The 19,934-nt window shown below is 40.6% G+C and overlaps 1 protein-coding gene across 2 annotated transcripts in view; it reads left to right on the top strand.

The window, feature by feature from the left end:
* The window catches only part of TFB1M (transcription factor B1, mitochondrial), a 65,965-nt gene that overhangs the window by 13,849 nt on the left and 32,182 nt on the right, over positions 1-19,934 (top strand). For both annotated transcript variants that reach the window (XM_047859616.1, XM_047859617.1), the window contains exons 3-4: positions 5,008-5,116; positions 6,448-6,599. In XM_047859616.1, coding sequence (XP_047715572.1) covers positions 5,008-5,116; positions 6,448-6,599 — 261 coding nt within the window. The remainder of the gene's footprint in view (positions 1-5,007; positions 5,117-6,447; positions 6,600-19,934) is intronic.

The raw sequence follows: 19,934 nt of genomic DNA, 5'->3' as shown, positions 1-19,934 counted from the left end.
TATATATACACCACATCTTCTTTATCCATTCATCTGTCCATGGACACGGGTTGCTTTCATATCTTGGCTATCGTAAATAATGCTGCAGAAAACATAGGGGTGCATATGTCTTTTCAAAATACTGTTTTAGTTTTTGGGGGGTGAATACCCAGTAGTGGAATTACTGCATCATATAGAAATTGTATTTTTAAGTTTTTGAGAAACCTCCATACTGTTTTCCACAGTGGCCGTGCCAATTTGCATTCCCACCAACAGTGAACAAGGATTTCCTTTTTCTCCACCATGCCATCATTTGTTATTTCTTGTGGTTTTTATTTTAGCCATTCTGATGGGTATAAAGTGATATCTCATTGTGGTTTTGATTTGCATTTCTCTGATTAGTGATGTTGAGCATCTTTTTATGTGTCTGTTGGCCATCTGTATCTTGTCTGTGGAAAAAGACATTTTTCCAATTTTTCAATAGAATTGTTTTTTGTGTGTTGAGTTGTAGAAGTTCTTTATATATTTTGGATATTAACCCCATATCAGATCTATCATTTGCAAATATCTTCTCCCATTCAGTAGGTTGCCTTTGTGTTTTGTTGATGGTTTCTTTCACTGTGAGAAAACTTTTTATTTTGGTTAGTCCCAGTAGTTTAATTTTGCTTTGGCTTCCCTTGCCTGAGGAGATGTATCTGGAATTTTTTTTTTTTTTTTTTTTTTAAATGGCCAATGTCAAAAGAATTACTGCCTGTGTTTTCTTCTAGTAGTTTTGTGATTTCAGGTCTCACATTTAGGTCTTTAATCCATTTTATTTTTGTGTATGGTGTAAAAAAGTGGTCAAGTTTTATTCTTTTGCATGTAGCTGTCCAGTTTTCCCAGCACATTTGTTGAGGAGACCATGTTTTTTTCCCACTGTATCCCTGCCCCTTTGTCAAAGGTTAATTGACCTTTCAAACTTGGTTTCATTTCTGGGCTCTCAGTTCTGCCCCATTGATCCATGTGTCTTGTTTTTTGTTTTTTGTTTTTTTTGCCAGTACTGTACTGTTTTGGTTACTGTAGCTTTTTAGTATATCTTGATATCTGTGGTTGTGATACCTCCAGGTTTGTTCTTTTTCAAGATTGCTTTGGCTATTTGGGGTCTTTTTGGTTCCATACAAATTTTAGGGTAATATGTACTAGTTCTGTGAAAATGTTCATATTTTGATAGGGGTGCGTTGAATCTGTAGGTTGCTTTAAGTAGTGTGAACATTTTAACCATGTTGTCTCTTCCAATGCAGGAGTATGGAATATCTTTCCATTTGTGTCATCTTTAATGTTTTTCATCGGGGTTACATAGTTTTTGGAGTATGGGTCTTTTGTTTCTTTGGTTAAGTTTATTCCTAGGAATTTTGTTATTTTTGGTACAGTTGTAAATGGGATTGTTTCCTTAACTTTTCTTTCTGCTACTTCATTATTATTCATCAGAAAATCATTCACCATGATCAAGTGGGATTTATTCTAGGAATGCAAGAGTAGTCCAATATTTATAAATCAATCAATGTGATACATCACATTAATAGAAAGAATAAAAACCATATGATCATTTCAATAGATGCAGAAAAAGCATTTGACAAAGTACAATGTCCATTCATGATAAAAACTCAACACAGTAGATTTAGAGGGAACATATCTCAACATCATAAAGGCCATATTATGAAAAATCCATAGCCAATGATGTACTAAATTGTGAAAAACCCACAGCTTTTCCTCTGAGATCTGGAACAAGACAAGGATGTCCATTGTCTCCATTTTTATTCAACATAATGCTGGAAATCTTAGCCATAGCAATCAGACAAGAAAAAGATAGGCTACTGGAGAAGTTTCTCTTTAAGAAATGTTAACGCTGAAAGGAGTAAGCACTGTTTGAATATAAAGTTTATTAAATCTCTAAATCTTGATGAGACTGAGTACATGAGTTTCTGCCATGCATGTTTTGGTCCTGTTTAAAAAATAAAACGAGACTTTTTGAAGTCATGCTGTCATCTTCTTCCTTAAAAAAAAAAAATGTCTATTATAACATTATCTTAAATTCCTTTTGAATAATAGCATTAGTCTTTTCTGTGTGTTCTACAGAGGAATAAAAATTGTTTTTCACCTATCATTCTGTATTATAGATTCCTTCATTCTCATATAGTTTTCCTAACAGTTTGCCTAGCACTTATTTCAACAGTGTTTGGGTTCCTACTATGTAACAGGTCAGGAAGAAGGTAATATCACCAGGCTGTGTAATTAATGCTTTAGCTCACTCTACAGTGCTGGCTGCCAGGAGTCCCTCACCCACCATGAGAGGTGGCATAAAACATACCAAATGGCCATTCATTCAATATAGTTCTTTGTTCTCAAGGAATCTCTAGTTGTGCATAAGTTCCAAAAGTCACATAAATTATTTCCTCATCAGGGGCACCTAGGTGGCTCAGTTGGTTAAGCATCCGACTTCAGCTCAGGTCATAATCTTCTGGTTCTTGAGTTCGAGCCCCGCATCAGTGTCTCTTCTGTCGGGACCGAGCCCACTTTGGATCCTCTGTCCCACTCTTTCTGCCCCTCCCCTGAATGTGTGCTCTCTCTCTGTCTCTCTCAAAGTAAATATAAATAAACTTAAAAAAAAATTTCCTCATCAAATAAGATCACCAACAAATTACCTAGGTGGACCTTAGGTGCTTGCCCCCTGCAGAAAAGCTATCTCTAAAACCTTGACTTCGAGAGATTTTTTAAGTGACCATATGAAGAATACTCCTGCATTTGTTTCCTCATTTTTGTTAAAGGCATTCTCTATTATTTTGTTCCATATACCCCTCACAAAACTTAATGCTAGGAAGAAAAAAAACAAACATTTTCTCTCCTGGAGACTTAGTATAATTATTTCCAGTAGAGAGTAAAAATTCTATAATTCAGTGTATAAATTGTCAGAGCTAACACCTGTAGGATTTACATACCTGCTTCTTTCATTGTTTGGTTTTCTGTTTCTTCTTTTACAGCCTTATCTAATGAATGCCTTTTACTCTAAACTGACTTAAATCTCATTTTGGAAGGATATGGCATTAAAAACTAAAATAAAAATGATGGAACAACTTACGAGTGTCTGTAAAAATACTCATTTGACTATAATCGGGTGCCTGCATTTGTAGTCAGCTGTGCTTTGAGCACATTACGAGCTAACACCGTCAGGGTTTTAAAGTGTAAAACAGGGGTGCTCTTCTGGCTGTACTGGTGATCTTTCCCACCTCTCCGCCATCCCCCAAATACTGTCATGGTCATGAAAACATCATTCGCTATTAGTGGTTGGTAAGAAAATGTGTGTCATTGCTGAATATCATTAGGTGTTTAAGTGGCTACTGTCTGTAATCATTCATACTATCGTTTCAGTTTGTATGGCGTTTTTCCCCCCCATAATTGCTTCAAGGCTTTCACAGAAAGCTATGGTCACCAGTATTCATTTCTTCCTCAGTGGGGAGTCTGAAAGGGGAAGATCGAGCTACAGAGTAGTCTTGGGAGGATTTGCTTTGTCATTGGCTGAGACTTAAGTCTGAAGGGCAATCCTAAAGAAATAGGCTAGCAAAACAACTTTAAACCTAGGAAAGGAAGGTTAACGTGTGTTACACCAGTTTTCTGGTATGCAGCTGAGTGTGTATCAGTTAAATGTTAAAAAATTAACATTTCAAATGTGGTTATCAGAGCATAAGATCTAAGTTCACATGGTTTTGTTTTGTTTTAGTCTTAATTACTAATTACTTTATTACTTTCTATATATACGATCATGAAGCATAAGCTTTTAGTTCTTCTTTGTTTTTGGTATGCAAATTTGTTTTGTCTTAATTATGTGAAGCAGAATTCTAGAAAACAACTAATATTCTTCACTAATGGTAAATGCGGTCATTAAATGCATAGTTTTTATGCAATAAGAGCCTGTCCCAAAGAGAGTTACCTCCTTTTTTATTCATAGTATGTTGGAGTTCCTATGTTTTCCATGATTTATTGTCTGGAACTCATCAGATTAAGTTTTAGCAAATTTGGTAATTTAAAATAATCTATAAGTACAATAGTATTGGAGATACACAGTTTTTTTTTGCTAAACTACCATGACTAAATATACCAGACTAGATGATTCCCAAACTGAAATGTTTAGCTTCTTACCAGTTTAAGCATTTCAGCGCTGTATTTTTGAAGTGTTACTTGTATAATTCTACCTGATTTATCAGTGAAATAATTTTTCGCAAGTTTCTTGACTTTACAAATTTTGGGAATCTCAAATCTCAGGCTGGGAGGAGAAGTTTTCCCGTTTTATAGTTGATCGTTCGCTTATTCACTTATCAAAAAATGTGAAGCACCTACTATGCACTTTGTGGCTGCAGGGGACATTAAGATAGATGGGAAACGGGTGCTACCCTTAAGGAGCATATGTTATCACAGGGAGAAGAAACCTCTCTATGCACAATTACGAGATAGTAGGTCATAATGCCGTAAAGAAGCGTGTGCAAGGCACGGCATTTACCCAAAGGCAGGAGTAATCTACGAAGTAGGTGCCTTGGTCCGGGGTCTCTTCTCTGGCTTCTATGGTGTTTCTTTCATCCTTCCTACCAGTGGCCAGAATTAGGCAAGAAGAAGGTTAGGAGAGAGAATCAGCAGCACCAAGGGGTGCTCAGGGCAAAAGTTCCTAACTTGGAGCCAAGGGTGTCTGAGCCTCTTGAGGTGATACCTGATGTGGAAAGAAGGTCACCTCTTCCTTATAAATCTCCTTTAGAAGGGATGTTAGTGATACATGTACTCGCTCCTGCTCTTAAACTTCCTAAGCTTCAGGGGACTGCATCTGGGTGGTGGTGGTTGTTTTTTAAACCATGAAGAATCAAGTTTTATGTTGGGTGCAGGGGATATATGTGTGTGTGTGTGTGTGTGTAGAGAGAGAGAAAGAGAGAGAGAATGAGAGAGAGAGTGTGTGTTTCACTCTTCTCCAAAGTATGAACTCATTTTATTGATCTTTTTGTAAACTAGATGCTTTCCGATGCAGCACCTGGAAAACTGAGAATTGTCCATGGTGATGTGTTGACATATAAGATAGAAAGGGCTTTTCCAGAAAGTCTTAAAAGACGGTGGGAAGATGGTAAGTGATTTGGGGTTGGTTTTCTTATTTTCTTTTATAATTATTTATAGTACAAATATTTAATGCTATTATACATTACAAACATTACGCATTTATATTAAATATTATAAAAACAGAATTGAATACGTAGTGTGCATTATAATTTTTTCTGCTTTTCAACTCTTTTCCAAAATGATAACTCTAATTACTTTGTCTTCAATTTTATTTGTCTTCTATTTTTCAAATGTTTAGGGTTCTCCTCAAATAAGCTTGCTATTTTTATGACACCATGTAATGATGGGATAAACTAGGAAGTGTTCCTTTTTCCAAAAGGTGAAAAAAAGAAGTGTTTCAGTAAACGAAGCCACACCCAGTTACCAGCGTCTCGCATTCCATGGCCAGCCAAGGGTCCTCATTTTTTAGACAGTCGGGTGGGTCCCCGCTGTGTGCCAACTCTTTGGAATCCGGAGATAGATGCAGTGTGTTACCTGCCTAGAAAGCCCTTGAGAACACGTACTACTGGCGTGACCGCTTCCGCGTGTGTGGCCGCAGCACCGCAGGGCTCCTTCTGAGAGGTGGCCACTGCCTGCCTTCCGGCTCTCCTCTGAACACACTGCCTTCAGGTCTCCGGTCCGGCCCCTGTCACACCGGAGTCGAGTGACCTCCTGATTTCCTCTCTCAAACCTTATCTGACGGAGTTCTCAGGCATTCATTTGAGTGTTACCTGCTCTTCCTGATGTTTTCTCTGCTCGTGTCTTTCCTGACACCAGGTCCTCCCGTTTTCCCTTTTACATTGTATGACTTTCTCTAGCTGTTCCTTGCAGGTGGTTCTTTTTCCAGCTACCTCTTAGATGTTGTTCCTGAGATCTTTCTTCTTGAGCACCTGCTCTTGTGCTCCAGATTGGCCGGAATTGCTCTGCTCCTGTGGTTACACTTACCACGTGTGTGCTGCAGACACTTCCATCTGTCTGTGCAGCCTGTACCCCCTTCCTGGGCATCTGATCCTCTGACAGCTTCACCTGGGTGCCCCATAGGCACTTTGACCTCCTCACGTCCGGATCAAATTACCTTTTCCCTCAAATCTGGTCTCTTTTCATAGTTTTCCTAAGCGGGGAAACCTGAGGACTTTGAACACTAATTAAGGTAGAATGTTTTTCTTAATAATTCAAAGCTGACGATGAGGAACCATTGCTTTTGAAGAATAAATGGACTGAAAAATAGGTAGCCGTGTCGTTTCATGTATTTTTGTTTGACGCTGTTCGTACCCAGTTTGACTTTTATTCTTAACCAAAATAGCATTCAGAATACTTTGATGAAATCGTTACAAGTTGTTTTTTCCTCCTGCTAACCAGATCCTCCAAATGTACATATTATTGGAAATCTGCCTTTTAGCGTATCAACTCCACTGATTATCAAGTGGCTTGAAAATGTTTCTTGTAAAGATGGACCTTTTGTTTATGGCAGAACCCAGATGACATTGACTTTTCAAAAGGAAGTGGCAGAGGTAAGTTCTGACCGTGGTTTTTTTGTTTTGTTTTGTTTTGTTTTGTTTTGGCTCTTTGAATTCCAAAACAAAGTAATACTGCATTTTTGTGACAGACTGTGTTTTCTAAGTTAATGCTCCATTACACATACACACCAACACCAGCTCAACCAAAAGTTAAGCATGTCATGATGATGACGGGTGTGACTGCTGTGAGCTCTCCGTGGAGAACACGAGTGCTGTGCTGCCAGCCAGGAAGGCCGTGTCATACCTAGAGGGACACAGTAGGGCCATAGAACAGTGAGAGACGTGATCTGTGGGCTGCTGCTGATACAATAATACATAGGGATTGGCCTGTGATCGGTTAAAGTTGATACATTGAACTTCATGAGATGGTGAAGAATGCGGTAATCAGTCGGTTTGGAGAAAGGGAAGGGGGTTGGTGTCTGATTATGCAGTACATAGACTTTCACTTAATCCCCTACTTCCGCTGGGCCTGCTATGCCTGCATTCCCATGGCGGGAGTGTTCCCAGGTCACTCCCTAGAAAATAATCCTACGGGGTAATAAGCAAGGGAAGGTTTTGTGCTGCAGGGGTTTAATGAGGGGATCTGCAGACTACAAGGGTTTTGGTTTTTTTTTTAATTTTTTATTATGACTTACAAATACAGAAGAGTATGTGATGGATTTGTATGGCCTAATAAAAAGAACACCTGAATCCCCCCCACTCAACTCAATAGTTAAACTCCCAACATCGTTGACACCCTCTTGTATGCCTCATTCTGATTGTGTCTCTGGTTTTCCACCTGCCACCAAAGTAATCAGTACCATGAATTTGGAACTTACTATTCCCTGTTTAGTGTGTCACATAGATTCTTATCTGTATAATTAATATACTTTAGTTTTCTCCATTTTTGAACTTACGCAAATGGATTCATGCACTATGTACTTCTTTTCTCCTCATTCACTTATGCTGCTCATAGCTGTAGTTTATTTGCGTAGTTATACACTACCCACTCTTTGACTAAGTCATAATTTATCTGCCCATTCTCCTCTTTTGGAATCCTGTTCCAGTGTTTTTACGAACAAAGCTGTCATGGAGATTCTTCTATTTATGTCAGCCGGAGCACGTAAGCAGGCTTTCCCTAGAGAATATATCCAGAAGTGGCCATGCTGAATCTTAAGTTCCCCCAATCTTCACTTTGGCTAAATAATGCTAATTTGCTTTCTGAAGTCATCGTGCCTGTTTATATTCCCACCAGCAGTGTGTGTGAGTTCATTTTGCTTCATATCCTTGCCAGTACTTGATATTGCCAGACTTGTACTTTCTGTTAATCAGGGCTGAATGGTGTGTTTTGTGGTTTTATTTTGTCTTTTGCTAAGTTTTTAATCAAATTGAGCGCCGGGGTCACCTGAGTGTCACAGTCGGTTAAGCGTCCAACTCTTGATACTGGCTCAGGTCATGATCTCATGGTCAAGATCAAGCCAAGCCGTGTGCTCAGTGCAGAGCCTGCTTGGGTTTCTCTCTCTCTCCCTCTCCTGCTGTCCCTCCCTCACTTTTGCACATGCGTTGTCTCTCTCTCTCTCTCTCTTTCTCTTCCTCTCTCTCTCTCTCTCCCTCTCTTTCTCTCTCCCTCTCTCTCTCTCTCTCTCCCTCTCTCCCTCTCTCCCTGCCTCTCTCTCTCTCTCTCTGTCTCTCTCTCTCTCTCTCTCTCTCTCTCTCAGAATGAACTTTTTTTTAAAAAACTAAGCACCATTTTGCATGTTTATGGACCTTTGAGATAGCGTCTTTTTTGTGAAGTACTTGCCCTTTGCTTATTTTTCTGTTGGATTGCTTGGTCTTATTCTCCTATATTTGGAGGAGTTCAAACATGGTCTTCGTACTAGTCTTTTATTAAGTGTGTCACGAATTTCTTCTTCTCCTCTTAGGCATGTTATGGTCTTTACGGTATCCTTTAAAGACCAGATGCTTTTAATTGTAAATTTATGGTTAGTGCTTTTGTGTCTTATTGAAGAACTCTTTATATCTTGATATCATGAGGATATTCTTCTGTGTTATCTTCTAGAATCTTTTATTGTTTTACTTTTCACATTTATATCTGTAATCCACTTGGGATTGATTTTTGTGTGGGGTGAAAATAGAAGCCACTTTTCCTGTTTTTCATACATGACCCCAGTGAACTTAGCACTTCTTCACTGACCTCTACCAACACCTCTGACATAATGACAAAGCCTCTATCGCACTGGTCTGATGAGAGACCCCAAGAAGAACGATTGTATGAATTTAGGACACAGAAGGCCCAGTGTTATAGAAGACAGAGCGTGGAATCCTCAGAAGAACATTCAGTTCACCTCAGAGTAGCACAAAGAATTTGATAAGACACCTATCATGTTTGCATATACTGAAAGAATAGGTAAGTTGGGGAGAGTGTGGGGTTGAATTAGTGATAAATAGAAAATCAAATACAGGAAGGATTGAAGCAAACAAAATATATCACTGTTAGAAAGACAAGTAAAAATGTTATTGGAAATATATAATTATTTATTCTGGAAACCGAAGGAAAAAAGAGGGGCCTGTATAAAAAAAATCACAGAACTTTACTGAGAGTCTCAGAAGATCACTGAGCTACATCAGGAGAAATAGAACCCTGGAAGAAAAAAAAAATGAGTATTATAAAGCTGCTTCATTTTTCCAAATTATGTTTTTTCAGTAACATCTTGAAATGTAGTGAGTGAAGTCCCCGGGATCATCTTGGGTGGACCTGCGAGAATGGAAAAGAAATTTCGAAAGAAAGAGGAGTGATGAGAGAAGCCTGGCCTATCACATGTTAAAATGTGTTGTAAACTCCAAGAACTGAAGCACTGCGACTCATTATGAGACGGAGTGATGGCTACATTAGAAGGCGCAGAATCAGGGGCGCCTGGCTGGCTCAGTCGGTTGAATGTCTGACTTTGGCTCAGGTCACGATCTCGCTGTCCGTGGGTTCAAGCCCCGCGTTGGGCTCTGTGCTGATAGCTCAGAGCCTGGAGCCTGCTTCCAGTTCTGTGTCTGTCTCTCTCTCAAAGGTAAACGAACATTAAGAAAATTAAAAAAAAAAAAAAAAAGCCAGAATCAGACAACTTCATATTTGATAACGATTGTATCCTGTGTCAGCAAAGGAAAAAAGAAAAAAAGATTATTTAGTGAATGCTTGGATATTGAAGCAATTTAATAATTCACTGTACGTAATAAAAAAAAATAATTCACACATAAAAATTCCAGTTCCTAGAGCCCACCGGCCACCCTGCTGTCACTGTCCCTGTGGCACCTTAACAAAGGCACCGTCTCAAAGCACGAGCAGTCCTAAAGGTGCCTGGAGAAGTCGGGGGTGTGGACACACTGACCGGGGTATTGGCAGCCTTCTATGAAGAACCGGAGAAACCTAATAGTGCTGTGCATTTTTAATACATTTTTTTTAACGTTTATTTATTTTTGAGACAGAGACAGAGCATGAACAGGGGAGGGGCAGAGAGCGAGGGAGACACAGAATCTGAAACAGGCTCCAGGCTCTGAGCTGTCAGCACAGAGTCCGACGCGGGGCTCGAACTCACGGACCGTGAGATCATGACCTGAGCCGGCCGAAGTCGGATGCTTAACCGACCGAGCCACCCAGGCGCCCCGTGCTGTGCGTTTTTAAAGCATCACTTAGGAGCTGCTGCCCCTAGAAAATCCAGAAATAGAGCTGCCTCACCTAGAATCGACAGAAATGAAAGAGAAATAGGAAGCTATTGTAGAAGAAAATAAAGAACAAAAACAAAGCTTGCTCTGTATGCACCACCTCAGAAGTGTGCTGAATAGGATTCTTCTCAGTGGAAAAGACACTGAAAAAATGGTGCTGTCTGACTTGAATAGTTTGTATAGTATGTAATATTTTGCAGAACAGCTTCTGTAGAACTCTTGATACGTTGTAACTGTCACAAACACATATACTTCGAAACACCAACAATATAAAAAAAAAAAAAGTTTCCAGTTACTGTATCTTCAGATTCCCTACTCTGTTGTGCAGTGGCTACTCTGTTGTTAATTTTGGTCAGTTTTCATTTTGGATATTGTAGTTTTACTTCTAGAAGTTCCATTTGGGTCTTGTATTTTCCCTTACTTCATTATGTTCATGCTTTCCTTGGCATCTTTACATATGTATAATATTTATAATAGCTGTTGTAAGACCTTTGCTTATTAATTTCACTACCTCTGTCATTTCTGTATCATTTTACCATTTGCTTTTTTCCCCCTCCCTCTTTCTATGGGTCCTACTTTTCTGCTTCTTTGCAAGCCTGGTAATTTTTATTATTTTTAATATTTATTTAATTTTGAGAGAGCACACAAGCAGAAGAGGAGCAGAGAGAGAGAGAGGGACATGCAGATTTCAAAGCAGGCTTTAGGCTCTGAGCTGTCAGCACTGAGCCTGATGTAGATCTCAAACTCTCGAACCCATGAGATCATGACGTGAGCTGAAGTCGGATGCTTAACCGACTGAGCCACCCAGTCGCCCCACAAGCCTGGTAATTTTTGGCCAGATGCTAGATATTGTGAGGTTTGGTTTTGTTTAATCTTGTGGAGGGCTGGATTTTGTTGTATTGGCCTGAGTGGTGGGTTTTGTTCTGGCACAAAGATGAGTCACGTGCATATTGGTTTAGGGCTTGCTTTTAAGCTTGCTTATGACAAGTCTATAGCAGCCTTTAATCTGAGGCTAATTAAAGTCACACTATTAAGTCCCAACCTTTCTGAGGAATCTACCCAGTACCCCGTGTATTTCAAGAGCTCTTTACTTGGCTGTTGGGTGTACAGACTATCTCTAGCCCTGTGTGACCTCCATTTGTCCCACTTTCTGATGCTACTTTCTCCAGCCTCCCAACCTCATGCACTTCTAGATCGATGCTCTGTCAGAGACTTGAAGGGATCCCTTTGCATATCTCAGGAGCACCCTCCCCTTTCCTGTCTCCCATGCCCCCTGTCTGTCTCTGTCTCTCTCTGTGTGTGTGTGTGTGTGTGTGTGTGTGTGTGTGTGTGTGTGTGTGTGTTTACATATCCAGTAGTGTGCCTCACAAGTTCTGGCTGCCTTGGCCTCCCAGAGCCTGGCGTCTGTCTCCTCTCGTCAGGCAGACCACTGGGCTCTGTTTCTACTCCTGCTTGTGCTGCTGCCTGAGTATGGCTTCCAGGCTGTTAGCTGCTCAGTTGTAAGGCTCACCTCTCACCTTCTTTCTCCCGTGTCTGTGCTCATAGTCCCGTAATGCTGTTGTTTAGTTTATGCAAAGTGTCGTTTCATACATTTTATTCAGCTTCATACTTGTTTTTTTGTAGACAACTTTTTAATATCAGAATTCCCCTGAGAGAATTAGATACATATGTGAGAATTACACACACACCCACACACACACACACACAACACATATATATATAAAATGTAGTCACATTAGTTCTGTTCTTTAGATGCCTTCCTCTGCATTTACACATGTGTAAGAATTCTATTCCTTAGATCTCTCCCTCTCTCTTTACCCATGTTCCACTTGAGAATAGTGGTTCTCTGTGGAGACGATTTTGCCCCCAGCCCCCCATTCAGGGACATTTGGCAGTATCTGGAGACATTTTTTTTTTGTAGTGCATGACTTACTCAAATGTGGTCCGTTTACACTGTTGGGCAACCACTGCCTCTGTCTAGTTCCATAAAATATTTAATGCATACCTTTTGAAAGCTATATGAAAGCAAAGATTACTTGAGTGATTCAGAAGAAATTTCTGTCATTTAACTCACTAGGCAATTTATTGAGTTTTACAGTTGTAAATTTTTAATTATATGGATATTTTTCACTTTGCTTTTAATTTGCCTGTATGGTACTGATAATAATAATATCGGCTCTTACTTATGGAATGTCTGCTATGGAATGGATGCCACTTTAGGTACGTTTTCTTATTTAAGCCTCAAAGCAAGCTAATGAAATAGTATTTTTTAATTGACATTGACACACAAAGTTAGTTTCGGGTGTACAGCGTAGGGATTCAGCAACTGTGCACGTTGTGCTGTGTTTGCCCAAGAGTAGCTGCCATCTGTCAGCACACAAGGCATTACACCACCGACTGTATTCCCTGTGCTGAACCTTTCATCCTTGCGACTTACTAACTTTCGATAGGAAAGGATACTGAAGCTCAGAGATTTTAATTAGCTTCTTCAAGACCACACAGCTACCAAGTAGCAGAGCTGGGACTTAGGCCAAGCAAGTCCGGCTCCCAAAACTTGATCTTCTAATCACAACAGAATAATATTCACATGGACACAGATTCAGTATCTATGACATGTATAAGTTATGAGGAAAGTTAAACTGAGCAAGCAGAATTCTGGGTACATGTAAACTCAAAATTAAATGCTTAAAAACAAGTGATGAGAAGCAGCTAACAAAACACCAGAAATCTTCACAGAACTATTCAAAATTAAGGAATTTAAAACCGAATTAAGGAGCTTTTGCTGGAAGTTTTTCATACAATTTCAGAGACTTTTATTTAATTATTGACCTGTCAGAATCTTAAAATCATGATTTATAACTATTACCTTCTTTCTCTTCCATCACTGATTACTCCCTCTTTACTGTATTACTACGATCAAAAAGGAAACCTACTCTGTCTCTCTCTGTCTCAGAAATAAGTAAACATTAAAAAAATTTTTTTAAAAAAAAAAAGGCGCCTGGATGGCTCAGTCAGTTGAGCGACTGACTTCGGCTCAGGTCATGGTTTGTGAGTTCACCCCCGGGTCAGGCTGTGTGCTGACAGCTCAGAGCCTGGAGCCTGCTTCAGATTCTGTGTCTCCCTCTCTCTCTTTGCCTTCCCCTGCTCGCACTCTGACTCTCTCTGTCTCAGAAATAAATAAACATGAAAAAAACATTTTTTTTTAAACAAAACAAAATGGGAGCCTGGGTGGCTCAGTTGGTTCAGCATCCAACTCTTGAGTTCAGCTCAGATCATGATCTCCTGTTTTGTGGGATCGAGCCCCACGTCAGGCTCTGCAGGGCCTGCATCGGATTCTCTCCCTCCCTCTCTCTCACTGCCCTTCCCCCCGCGTGTGCCTTCCAGAGCTGGCTCTTGCACGATAGCGCGCTCGCTCTCTCTCTCTCTCTCTCTCTCTCTCTCTCTCTCTCTCTCATAAATAAATAAACTTTAAAAGACAAAACAATCTCCCTTGACCCCACCTCATGCCTTCTGGCTATCTATAACAACCTATGAACATTGTAGTCTATTTAACTTGATGGTTGCTTAAGTTCGAACCCATTCTAGAAGCATTACAATTTTATCCTTCCTGCCCATGTTTTATGTACTTGATGTCCTATTTTATGTCTTTTTATGTTGTGTATTCCTAATTATCATAGGTATGGTTGATTTGACTACTTTTGTCTGAACCTTCATACTAGCTTTTATGAGGGGTTCATTTACTACCTTTAATGTATAATACTGTTACCAGTGAAATTTTTTCTTTTGTGATTTTCATCCAGTTATGGCATTTTCTGTTTTGCTTAAAGAAATCCCTTAAATGTTTCTTGCAAGGGCTGGTTTAGTGGTGATGAACTTCTTTAACTTTTGTTTGTCTGGGAAACTATCTCACCTTTAATTCTGAATGATAATATTTCTTGCTGGGTAGAGTGTTCTTGGTTGTAGGTTTTTTTCTTTCAGCACTTTGAATATATCATGTGTTCTGGCCTTCAGATTTTCTGCTGAAAAATCAGCTCTTATAGATATTTCCTTTTATATAACCAGTTGCTTTTCTCTTGCTGCTTTTAAGACTCCTTCTTTGTCTTTAATTTTTGAGATTTTAATGGTTATCTGTCTCCATATGGACCTCTTTGGGTTCATCTTGTTTAGGGTGTCTCTGCTTCCTGGACGTAGATCTGTGTTTTCTTTTCCTTGTTAGGTAGCTTTTCCGTTATTTCCTAGAATTAAGTTTTCTGGTCCTTTCTCTCTTCTTTCTGTGTGACTCCTTATAAGATGGGTGTTGTGTGCCCAATGTTGTCCCAGAGGTCCCTTAACCCATCCTGATTTTTTTCATTCTTTTTTTCTTTTTGCCATTCAACCTGAATGATTTCTGCTGCCCTATCCTCCAGATCACTGATCTGTTCTTTTGCATCCCCTGATTTGCTCTTGACTCCCTCTGTTGTGTTTTCCCTTGCAGTTATTGTATTCTCCAGCTGTCACTGGCTCTTTTTTATATTTTCTATCCCTTTATTTAAGTCCTTGCTGAGTTGATCCACTCCCCCCGAGTTTGGTGAACATCTTTATAACCATCACTTTGAACTCTTTATTAGGTAGATTGCTTATCTCTTTTTGTTTAGCTCTTTTTCGGGCTTTGTCCTGTTTTGTTTGGAACCTTTTCTACTGTCTGCTCATGTTGTCTAACTCTGTATTTGTTTCTATATACTAGGTAGGTCAGCTGGGATTCCTGTTCTTGAAGGAGGTGGCCTTATGTGGAAGGTGTGCCGTGGGTCACCAGAACCAGGTGCTTCAGGGGTGTCCCCTGTTGGCTGTATGCACCCCTCTGTTGGCACTGGGCTGTGATTGCAACAGGTACACTGGGGGGCAGAGATGCCCCACCCACTTCCCCGGCAAGAGTTGATTTTGGGGGCAACAGTCTCCCTGAGGCTCTCTGCCAGGTGTACAGGGTAGGAGTCCAGGAGCACCTGGCAGGAAGGTGGGTTCGGCAATGCAGGTCTTCAGGGGAACACCGGGGCGGGGCAAGCGGTGCCAGAAAGGTATATGGAGAGTGTCAGACTGGTGCCCGCCAGCATCGGACGCGTAGGCTGAGAGGGTAAGAAGAATAGTGCCTGCCAGCATGTCCACTCTTGGATAAAGTTCTTACACAACCCTGCCCCTTTGGCCTGCTCCCTAAAACCAGGCAATATATTTTCTGCACATATGGCCACTTTTCAAGCGCCTGCCTCTTTGCGGAGTCTCGGAGCAAGTGAGGTTATGTGTAGTCCCGTTAAGCGCGGAATCTCCATTTCCGCTAGCCTTCCAATTCTCCCAAAGCAAAGCCCAGCTGATTTTCAGTAACAGAAGTTATGGGAACTTAACTTCCTGGTGCAGATCCCCAGGGTGGGGGGTGCCTGGTGTGGGGCTGTAACCCCTCACTTCCCAGGGAGGATGTTTGCACCTGGAATATATCTTCTCTCACTCTTGGGTTTGGTTCCTGACCTGACCATGTCTTTGTCCCTCTTTCCCTGCTTGAGGCTTTGTCTTTATATTTACAGCTACCTCCGCTGTTCTCCCAGTCGTCAGGTCGTTCTCAGGGAGAGTTGCTCTGTACGCAGCTGAAGCTGTGCTATGTTCACAGGAGTGAGCTCAGGATCCTCCTGCTTTGCTGTATTCCTCACTTCTGCCCGTCTGGAGATATTTTTGGTTGTCGCAACTGGGGGGTGTTTTTGGTGTCTAGTGGGTAGAGGTTAGGGAAGCCGGTAGACATCCTTCAGTGCGCAAGATAGCCCCAACAACAGAGAATCGCTCCACATTTACCAGCTGAAAACATCAGCAATGCAGAGGATAGGAACCTTTGCTTTAGGGTATTTAGCCATAAAATCTTTGTCTCAGCCATCTTAGAATTTTCCATCCCAAAAACGTAGGGCCCTTTTGTGTTTGTTAGGAACTGTAAGGCATCACTACTTTCCTAAGGCCCATGTCATTTCCGGCTTATGATTCCCACTCTCTTCTGTGTGTTTGAGTTGAGCATATATTAATAGTTTTCTTGTTTTTTCAGCCTTTTGATTTGTTCTTGGACTTTTATTTTCTCAGATGACATGATTATTATGGTATTTCTGTTCTTGAATAACACAATAGAGATGCAAAACACTATGTACTCTAATTCTTTTGGGGGAAAATGCAAAGGAACAGAGGCTTAAGAGGTGGAGGAATATTTTCAGTGACTCAGAATGTCAGTTGTGATTATTAATAACAGTGTTGCTTTAACTTCAGCATATGCAATTATTTTTCTTTAACCAGAAAAAAAATGTTGATTTTAGTTAAATTTTAGTACGGGTATCAAGAAGAGTTTACATTGAGTCTATAATTTATGGAATGCTCCAGAAGCATGGTTAACACTGGTCCTCTGAGCAATTTTCACATTTTGCGAGTGAAAGTCTAAACAGGACAATATATGGCGAGCAGTATTTTCCATATAACCTCTGTTTGCTCTTGACAGTGTCATATTTGTGATTTTATATTCCGCAGATAGCGCTCATTAGGCATTCACTTTGCTTGGCTTTGTTGAGTTGTAGAGCAGAAGCAACTGAGCACAGTCCTCTTCTCTCCAGGTCTGCGGGGTCTAAAGCTAAGAATTCAGCTCGCACACATTAAAGAACATATAGACAGTATAAAGTTCCAGCTCATAAAATAGAATCAGACTGTGTAGCAGTAAATGAGACCTTAACAAATCTCATCTAACCTCATTTCATAGATGATGAAACTGAGGCTCAACATAAGTTAAGGTCTGGCAGAAGGTCACGGAGCTAGTTACAGGGAAAGCTGAACTTGAACCCAGGTCGTGTGTTTTCTGCTGCAGTCATGATGTTTAAGTTCTCCGTGTGACCGGACCTGTGGTCTTTCCTTTCTGGGTCCAGGATCAGCTTGTTGCTCTCCTCCCATCTTCAGGGGCCCCTGCTGCTTAATGGTCCACCCCTAGCAGGGAGGGAGGGAGTTACCTTGCCAGGAAATATGTCGTTTTCAGTGTCCCTGATATTTGGCTGTGTAGCTTCCCAAGAATAAGCCTAATTTTTCTACTTAAAATGATTTTAGATGAATGAGGAAGAAAATAACACTGTCATTGTGAAATCTTTGACCCCTGGTTTGTCTTAAACTGCCTCAGAAGGCTTTTAAAATCTCCAGGGTTAGAGGTTTCCTTTTACTGAAAAATTAACTGGTTTGGTTTCCCGGCCTTTTGTTGTTAAAATGTCTACCTTGTAACGGAGTTTGAACTCTAATAGCTTTACATATAACGTATCATAGAAATATTAAGTCCTGTTTGGATGACTGATTTTGACCATGTAACTCTTGTGCTAGTTTGTTGTTATTGTTGTTGTTTTCTGGGGGGGGAGGGGGGGTTAAAAATGTTTTTTTAATGTTTATTTAATTTTTAGAGACCGAGCAGGAGTGGGGGAGGGGCAGAGAGAGAGGGAGATAGAGAATCCGAAGCAGGCTCCAGGCTCTGAACTGTCAGCACAGAGCCCGATGCGGGGCTCAAACCCACAAACTGCGAGATCATGACCTGAACAGAAGTCAGCTGCTTAAACAGCTGAGCCACACAGGTGCCCCTCTGGTGCTAGTTTTTAACGAAATTTTTGCAGAGCTTTCTATTCTGTGGCTTGAATTTTTCCGTAATGAATGTGCTGCTTTCTTCTGAATTCAGGTGTATTATCCACAATTTTCATCTCCACAGCCTAGGTGTATTTGCTGCAAAGTTTGGATGGGTCAAGTTGAGGGGTCAGGCTTTACTGGCAGGAGTGGAGGCCTGCCTAGCACCCTGAGTGAAATATACTTAAGCATGCCTTCACGTCCAATTCCGTTTACCCTCTGTGCCTCACTGGTTTGCTCGTTGGTTAAAGTGATTTTTAAAATTTTGTTGAATTCATCAGTGAGAACACCTTTGAGATATAAGGTAAAATATTGGAAAACAATCCAGCATAAATACTAATTTTCATATGCAGACTTTCTTTTTTTTTAATGTTCATTCATTTTTGAGAGAGAGAGAGTTGGAGGGAGGGGTTGAGAGGGGTACAAAAGGATCCGAAGCGGGCTCTGCACTGACGGCAGAGAGCCCTATGTGGGGCTCGATCTCATACCCTGTGAGGTCATGACCTGAGGTGAAGTCAGACGCTCAACTGACTGAGCCAACCAGGCACCCCTGGTTTATTTATTTATTTATTTATTTATTTTTAACGTGGTTTTTTTTCGTTTTTGTTTTTGTTTTGTTTTTTTTTGAGACAGGGAGAGACAGAGCATGAACAAGGGAGGGTCAGAGAGAGGGAGACACAGAATCTGAAACAGGCTCCAGGCTCTGAGCTGTCAGCACAGAGCCCGACGCGGGGCTCGAACTCACGGACCCTGAGATCATGACCTGAGCCGAAGTCGGCCGCTTAACCGACTGAGCCACCCAGGCGCCCCTATTTTTTTTTTTTTATTTTGGGATTAAGTTCACGCTAGATTTTAGTTTTACACAACTGCTTTGAATTGTGCCGGTTGCACAGTGCACTTTGAAGTTTTTACTTTCATGGCAATGGTACATTTAAGCTCCGAAAGAAATTCGTGAGGAACTAGAAATATTTTTGACCCTTTGATCCATAAGTTTATTCTTTAAATACGTGCTTCTGGTGTTTGTCCTTTTTTTTTTTTTTTTTTTTTTTTTTTTTTTTTTTTTTTTGCTTGAATATCTGCATTTCTTGGTTTTACAGTTTACTAAGGAACAATTTGCTTTGTCATTTATATTGTAGCAGCCTATCACTTATCCTGAACTGGGCCTCCCAGTCACTTCAACTGTCTAAATATAGACCAGAACCAGGTAATTTAAAAAGAGGGATGAGGTGGAGGGATGGCTTCTGAGTAACAAAACAGATGCTACAAAATCTATTACTTTCCCCACAGGAAATTTTCTGAGCATCTCAGATAATTTTTTTTTTAACGCTCGTTTATTTTCCTGAGTGAGACAGAGCACAAGCAGGGGAGGGGCAGAGAGAGGAAGACACAGCATCTGAAGCAGGTTCCGGGTGACAGCACAGAGCTTGAGGTGGGCCTCGAACCCACGAACTGTGAGATCATGACTTGAACCAAAGTCGGATGCTTAACCGACTGAGCCACCCAGGTGCCCTGAGCATCTCAGTTTTAAAACCTCCGTAAGGCAAAGCTCTTGCGAGCCAAATTATGTGGTTTTCGTGTCCAGACAGGTCAGAAGTAGCAAATAATAGGGAATTTTAGGGATCTGCACATGACGGTGAAGCAGGAAGACAAAACGCAGTGCGGTAAACACTCATTCATTTAGTAGTGTGGCACACGGCCGACGTACTCAACTCCATGATTAATCCAGCAGCCATTGGCGTTTGTAAGGCTGACCCTGTATCACTTAGAAGAGGCTCAGAGTATCCAGTAAACTCTAAGAACATAGAGAAGCAGGATACATTTTTTAAAAGTCATTGTGCCTCATTTTTTTTCATCCTTCATTCAGTTATGTCTAATCTTAACATATTGCCATATTTTTATGTCTTTTTTTTTTTAAGAAATAAAATGTTATAGATATGCTTAAAACCCTCTTCAGCCCCCTTTCTTTCTCTCCTGTGAGTTGTACTCAAAATTGATACT

The sequence above is a fragment of the Prionailurus viverrinus genome, chromosome B2, assembly GCF_022837055.1.
Source record: "Prionailurus viverrinus isolate Anna chromosome B2, UM_Priviv_1.0, whole genome shotgun sequence".
Classification (NCBI taxonomy): Eukaryota; Metazoa; Chordata; class Mammalia; order Carnivora; family Felidae; genus Prionailurus; species Prionailurus viverrinus.
Note: the sequence above shows the minus strand (reverse complement) of the source record. Positions and strands in the feature narration are given on the sequence as shown.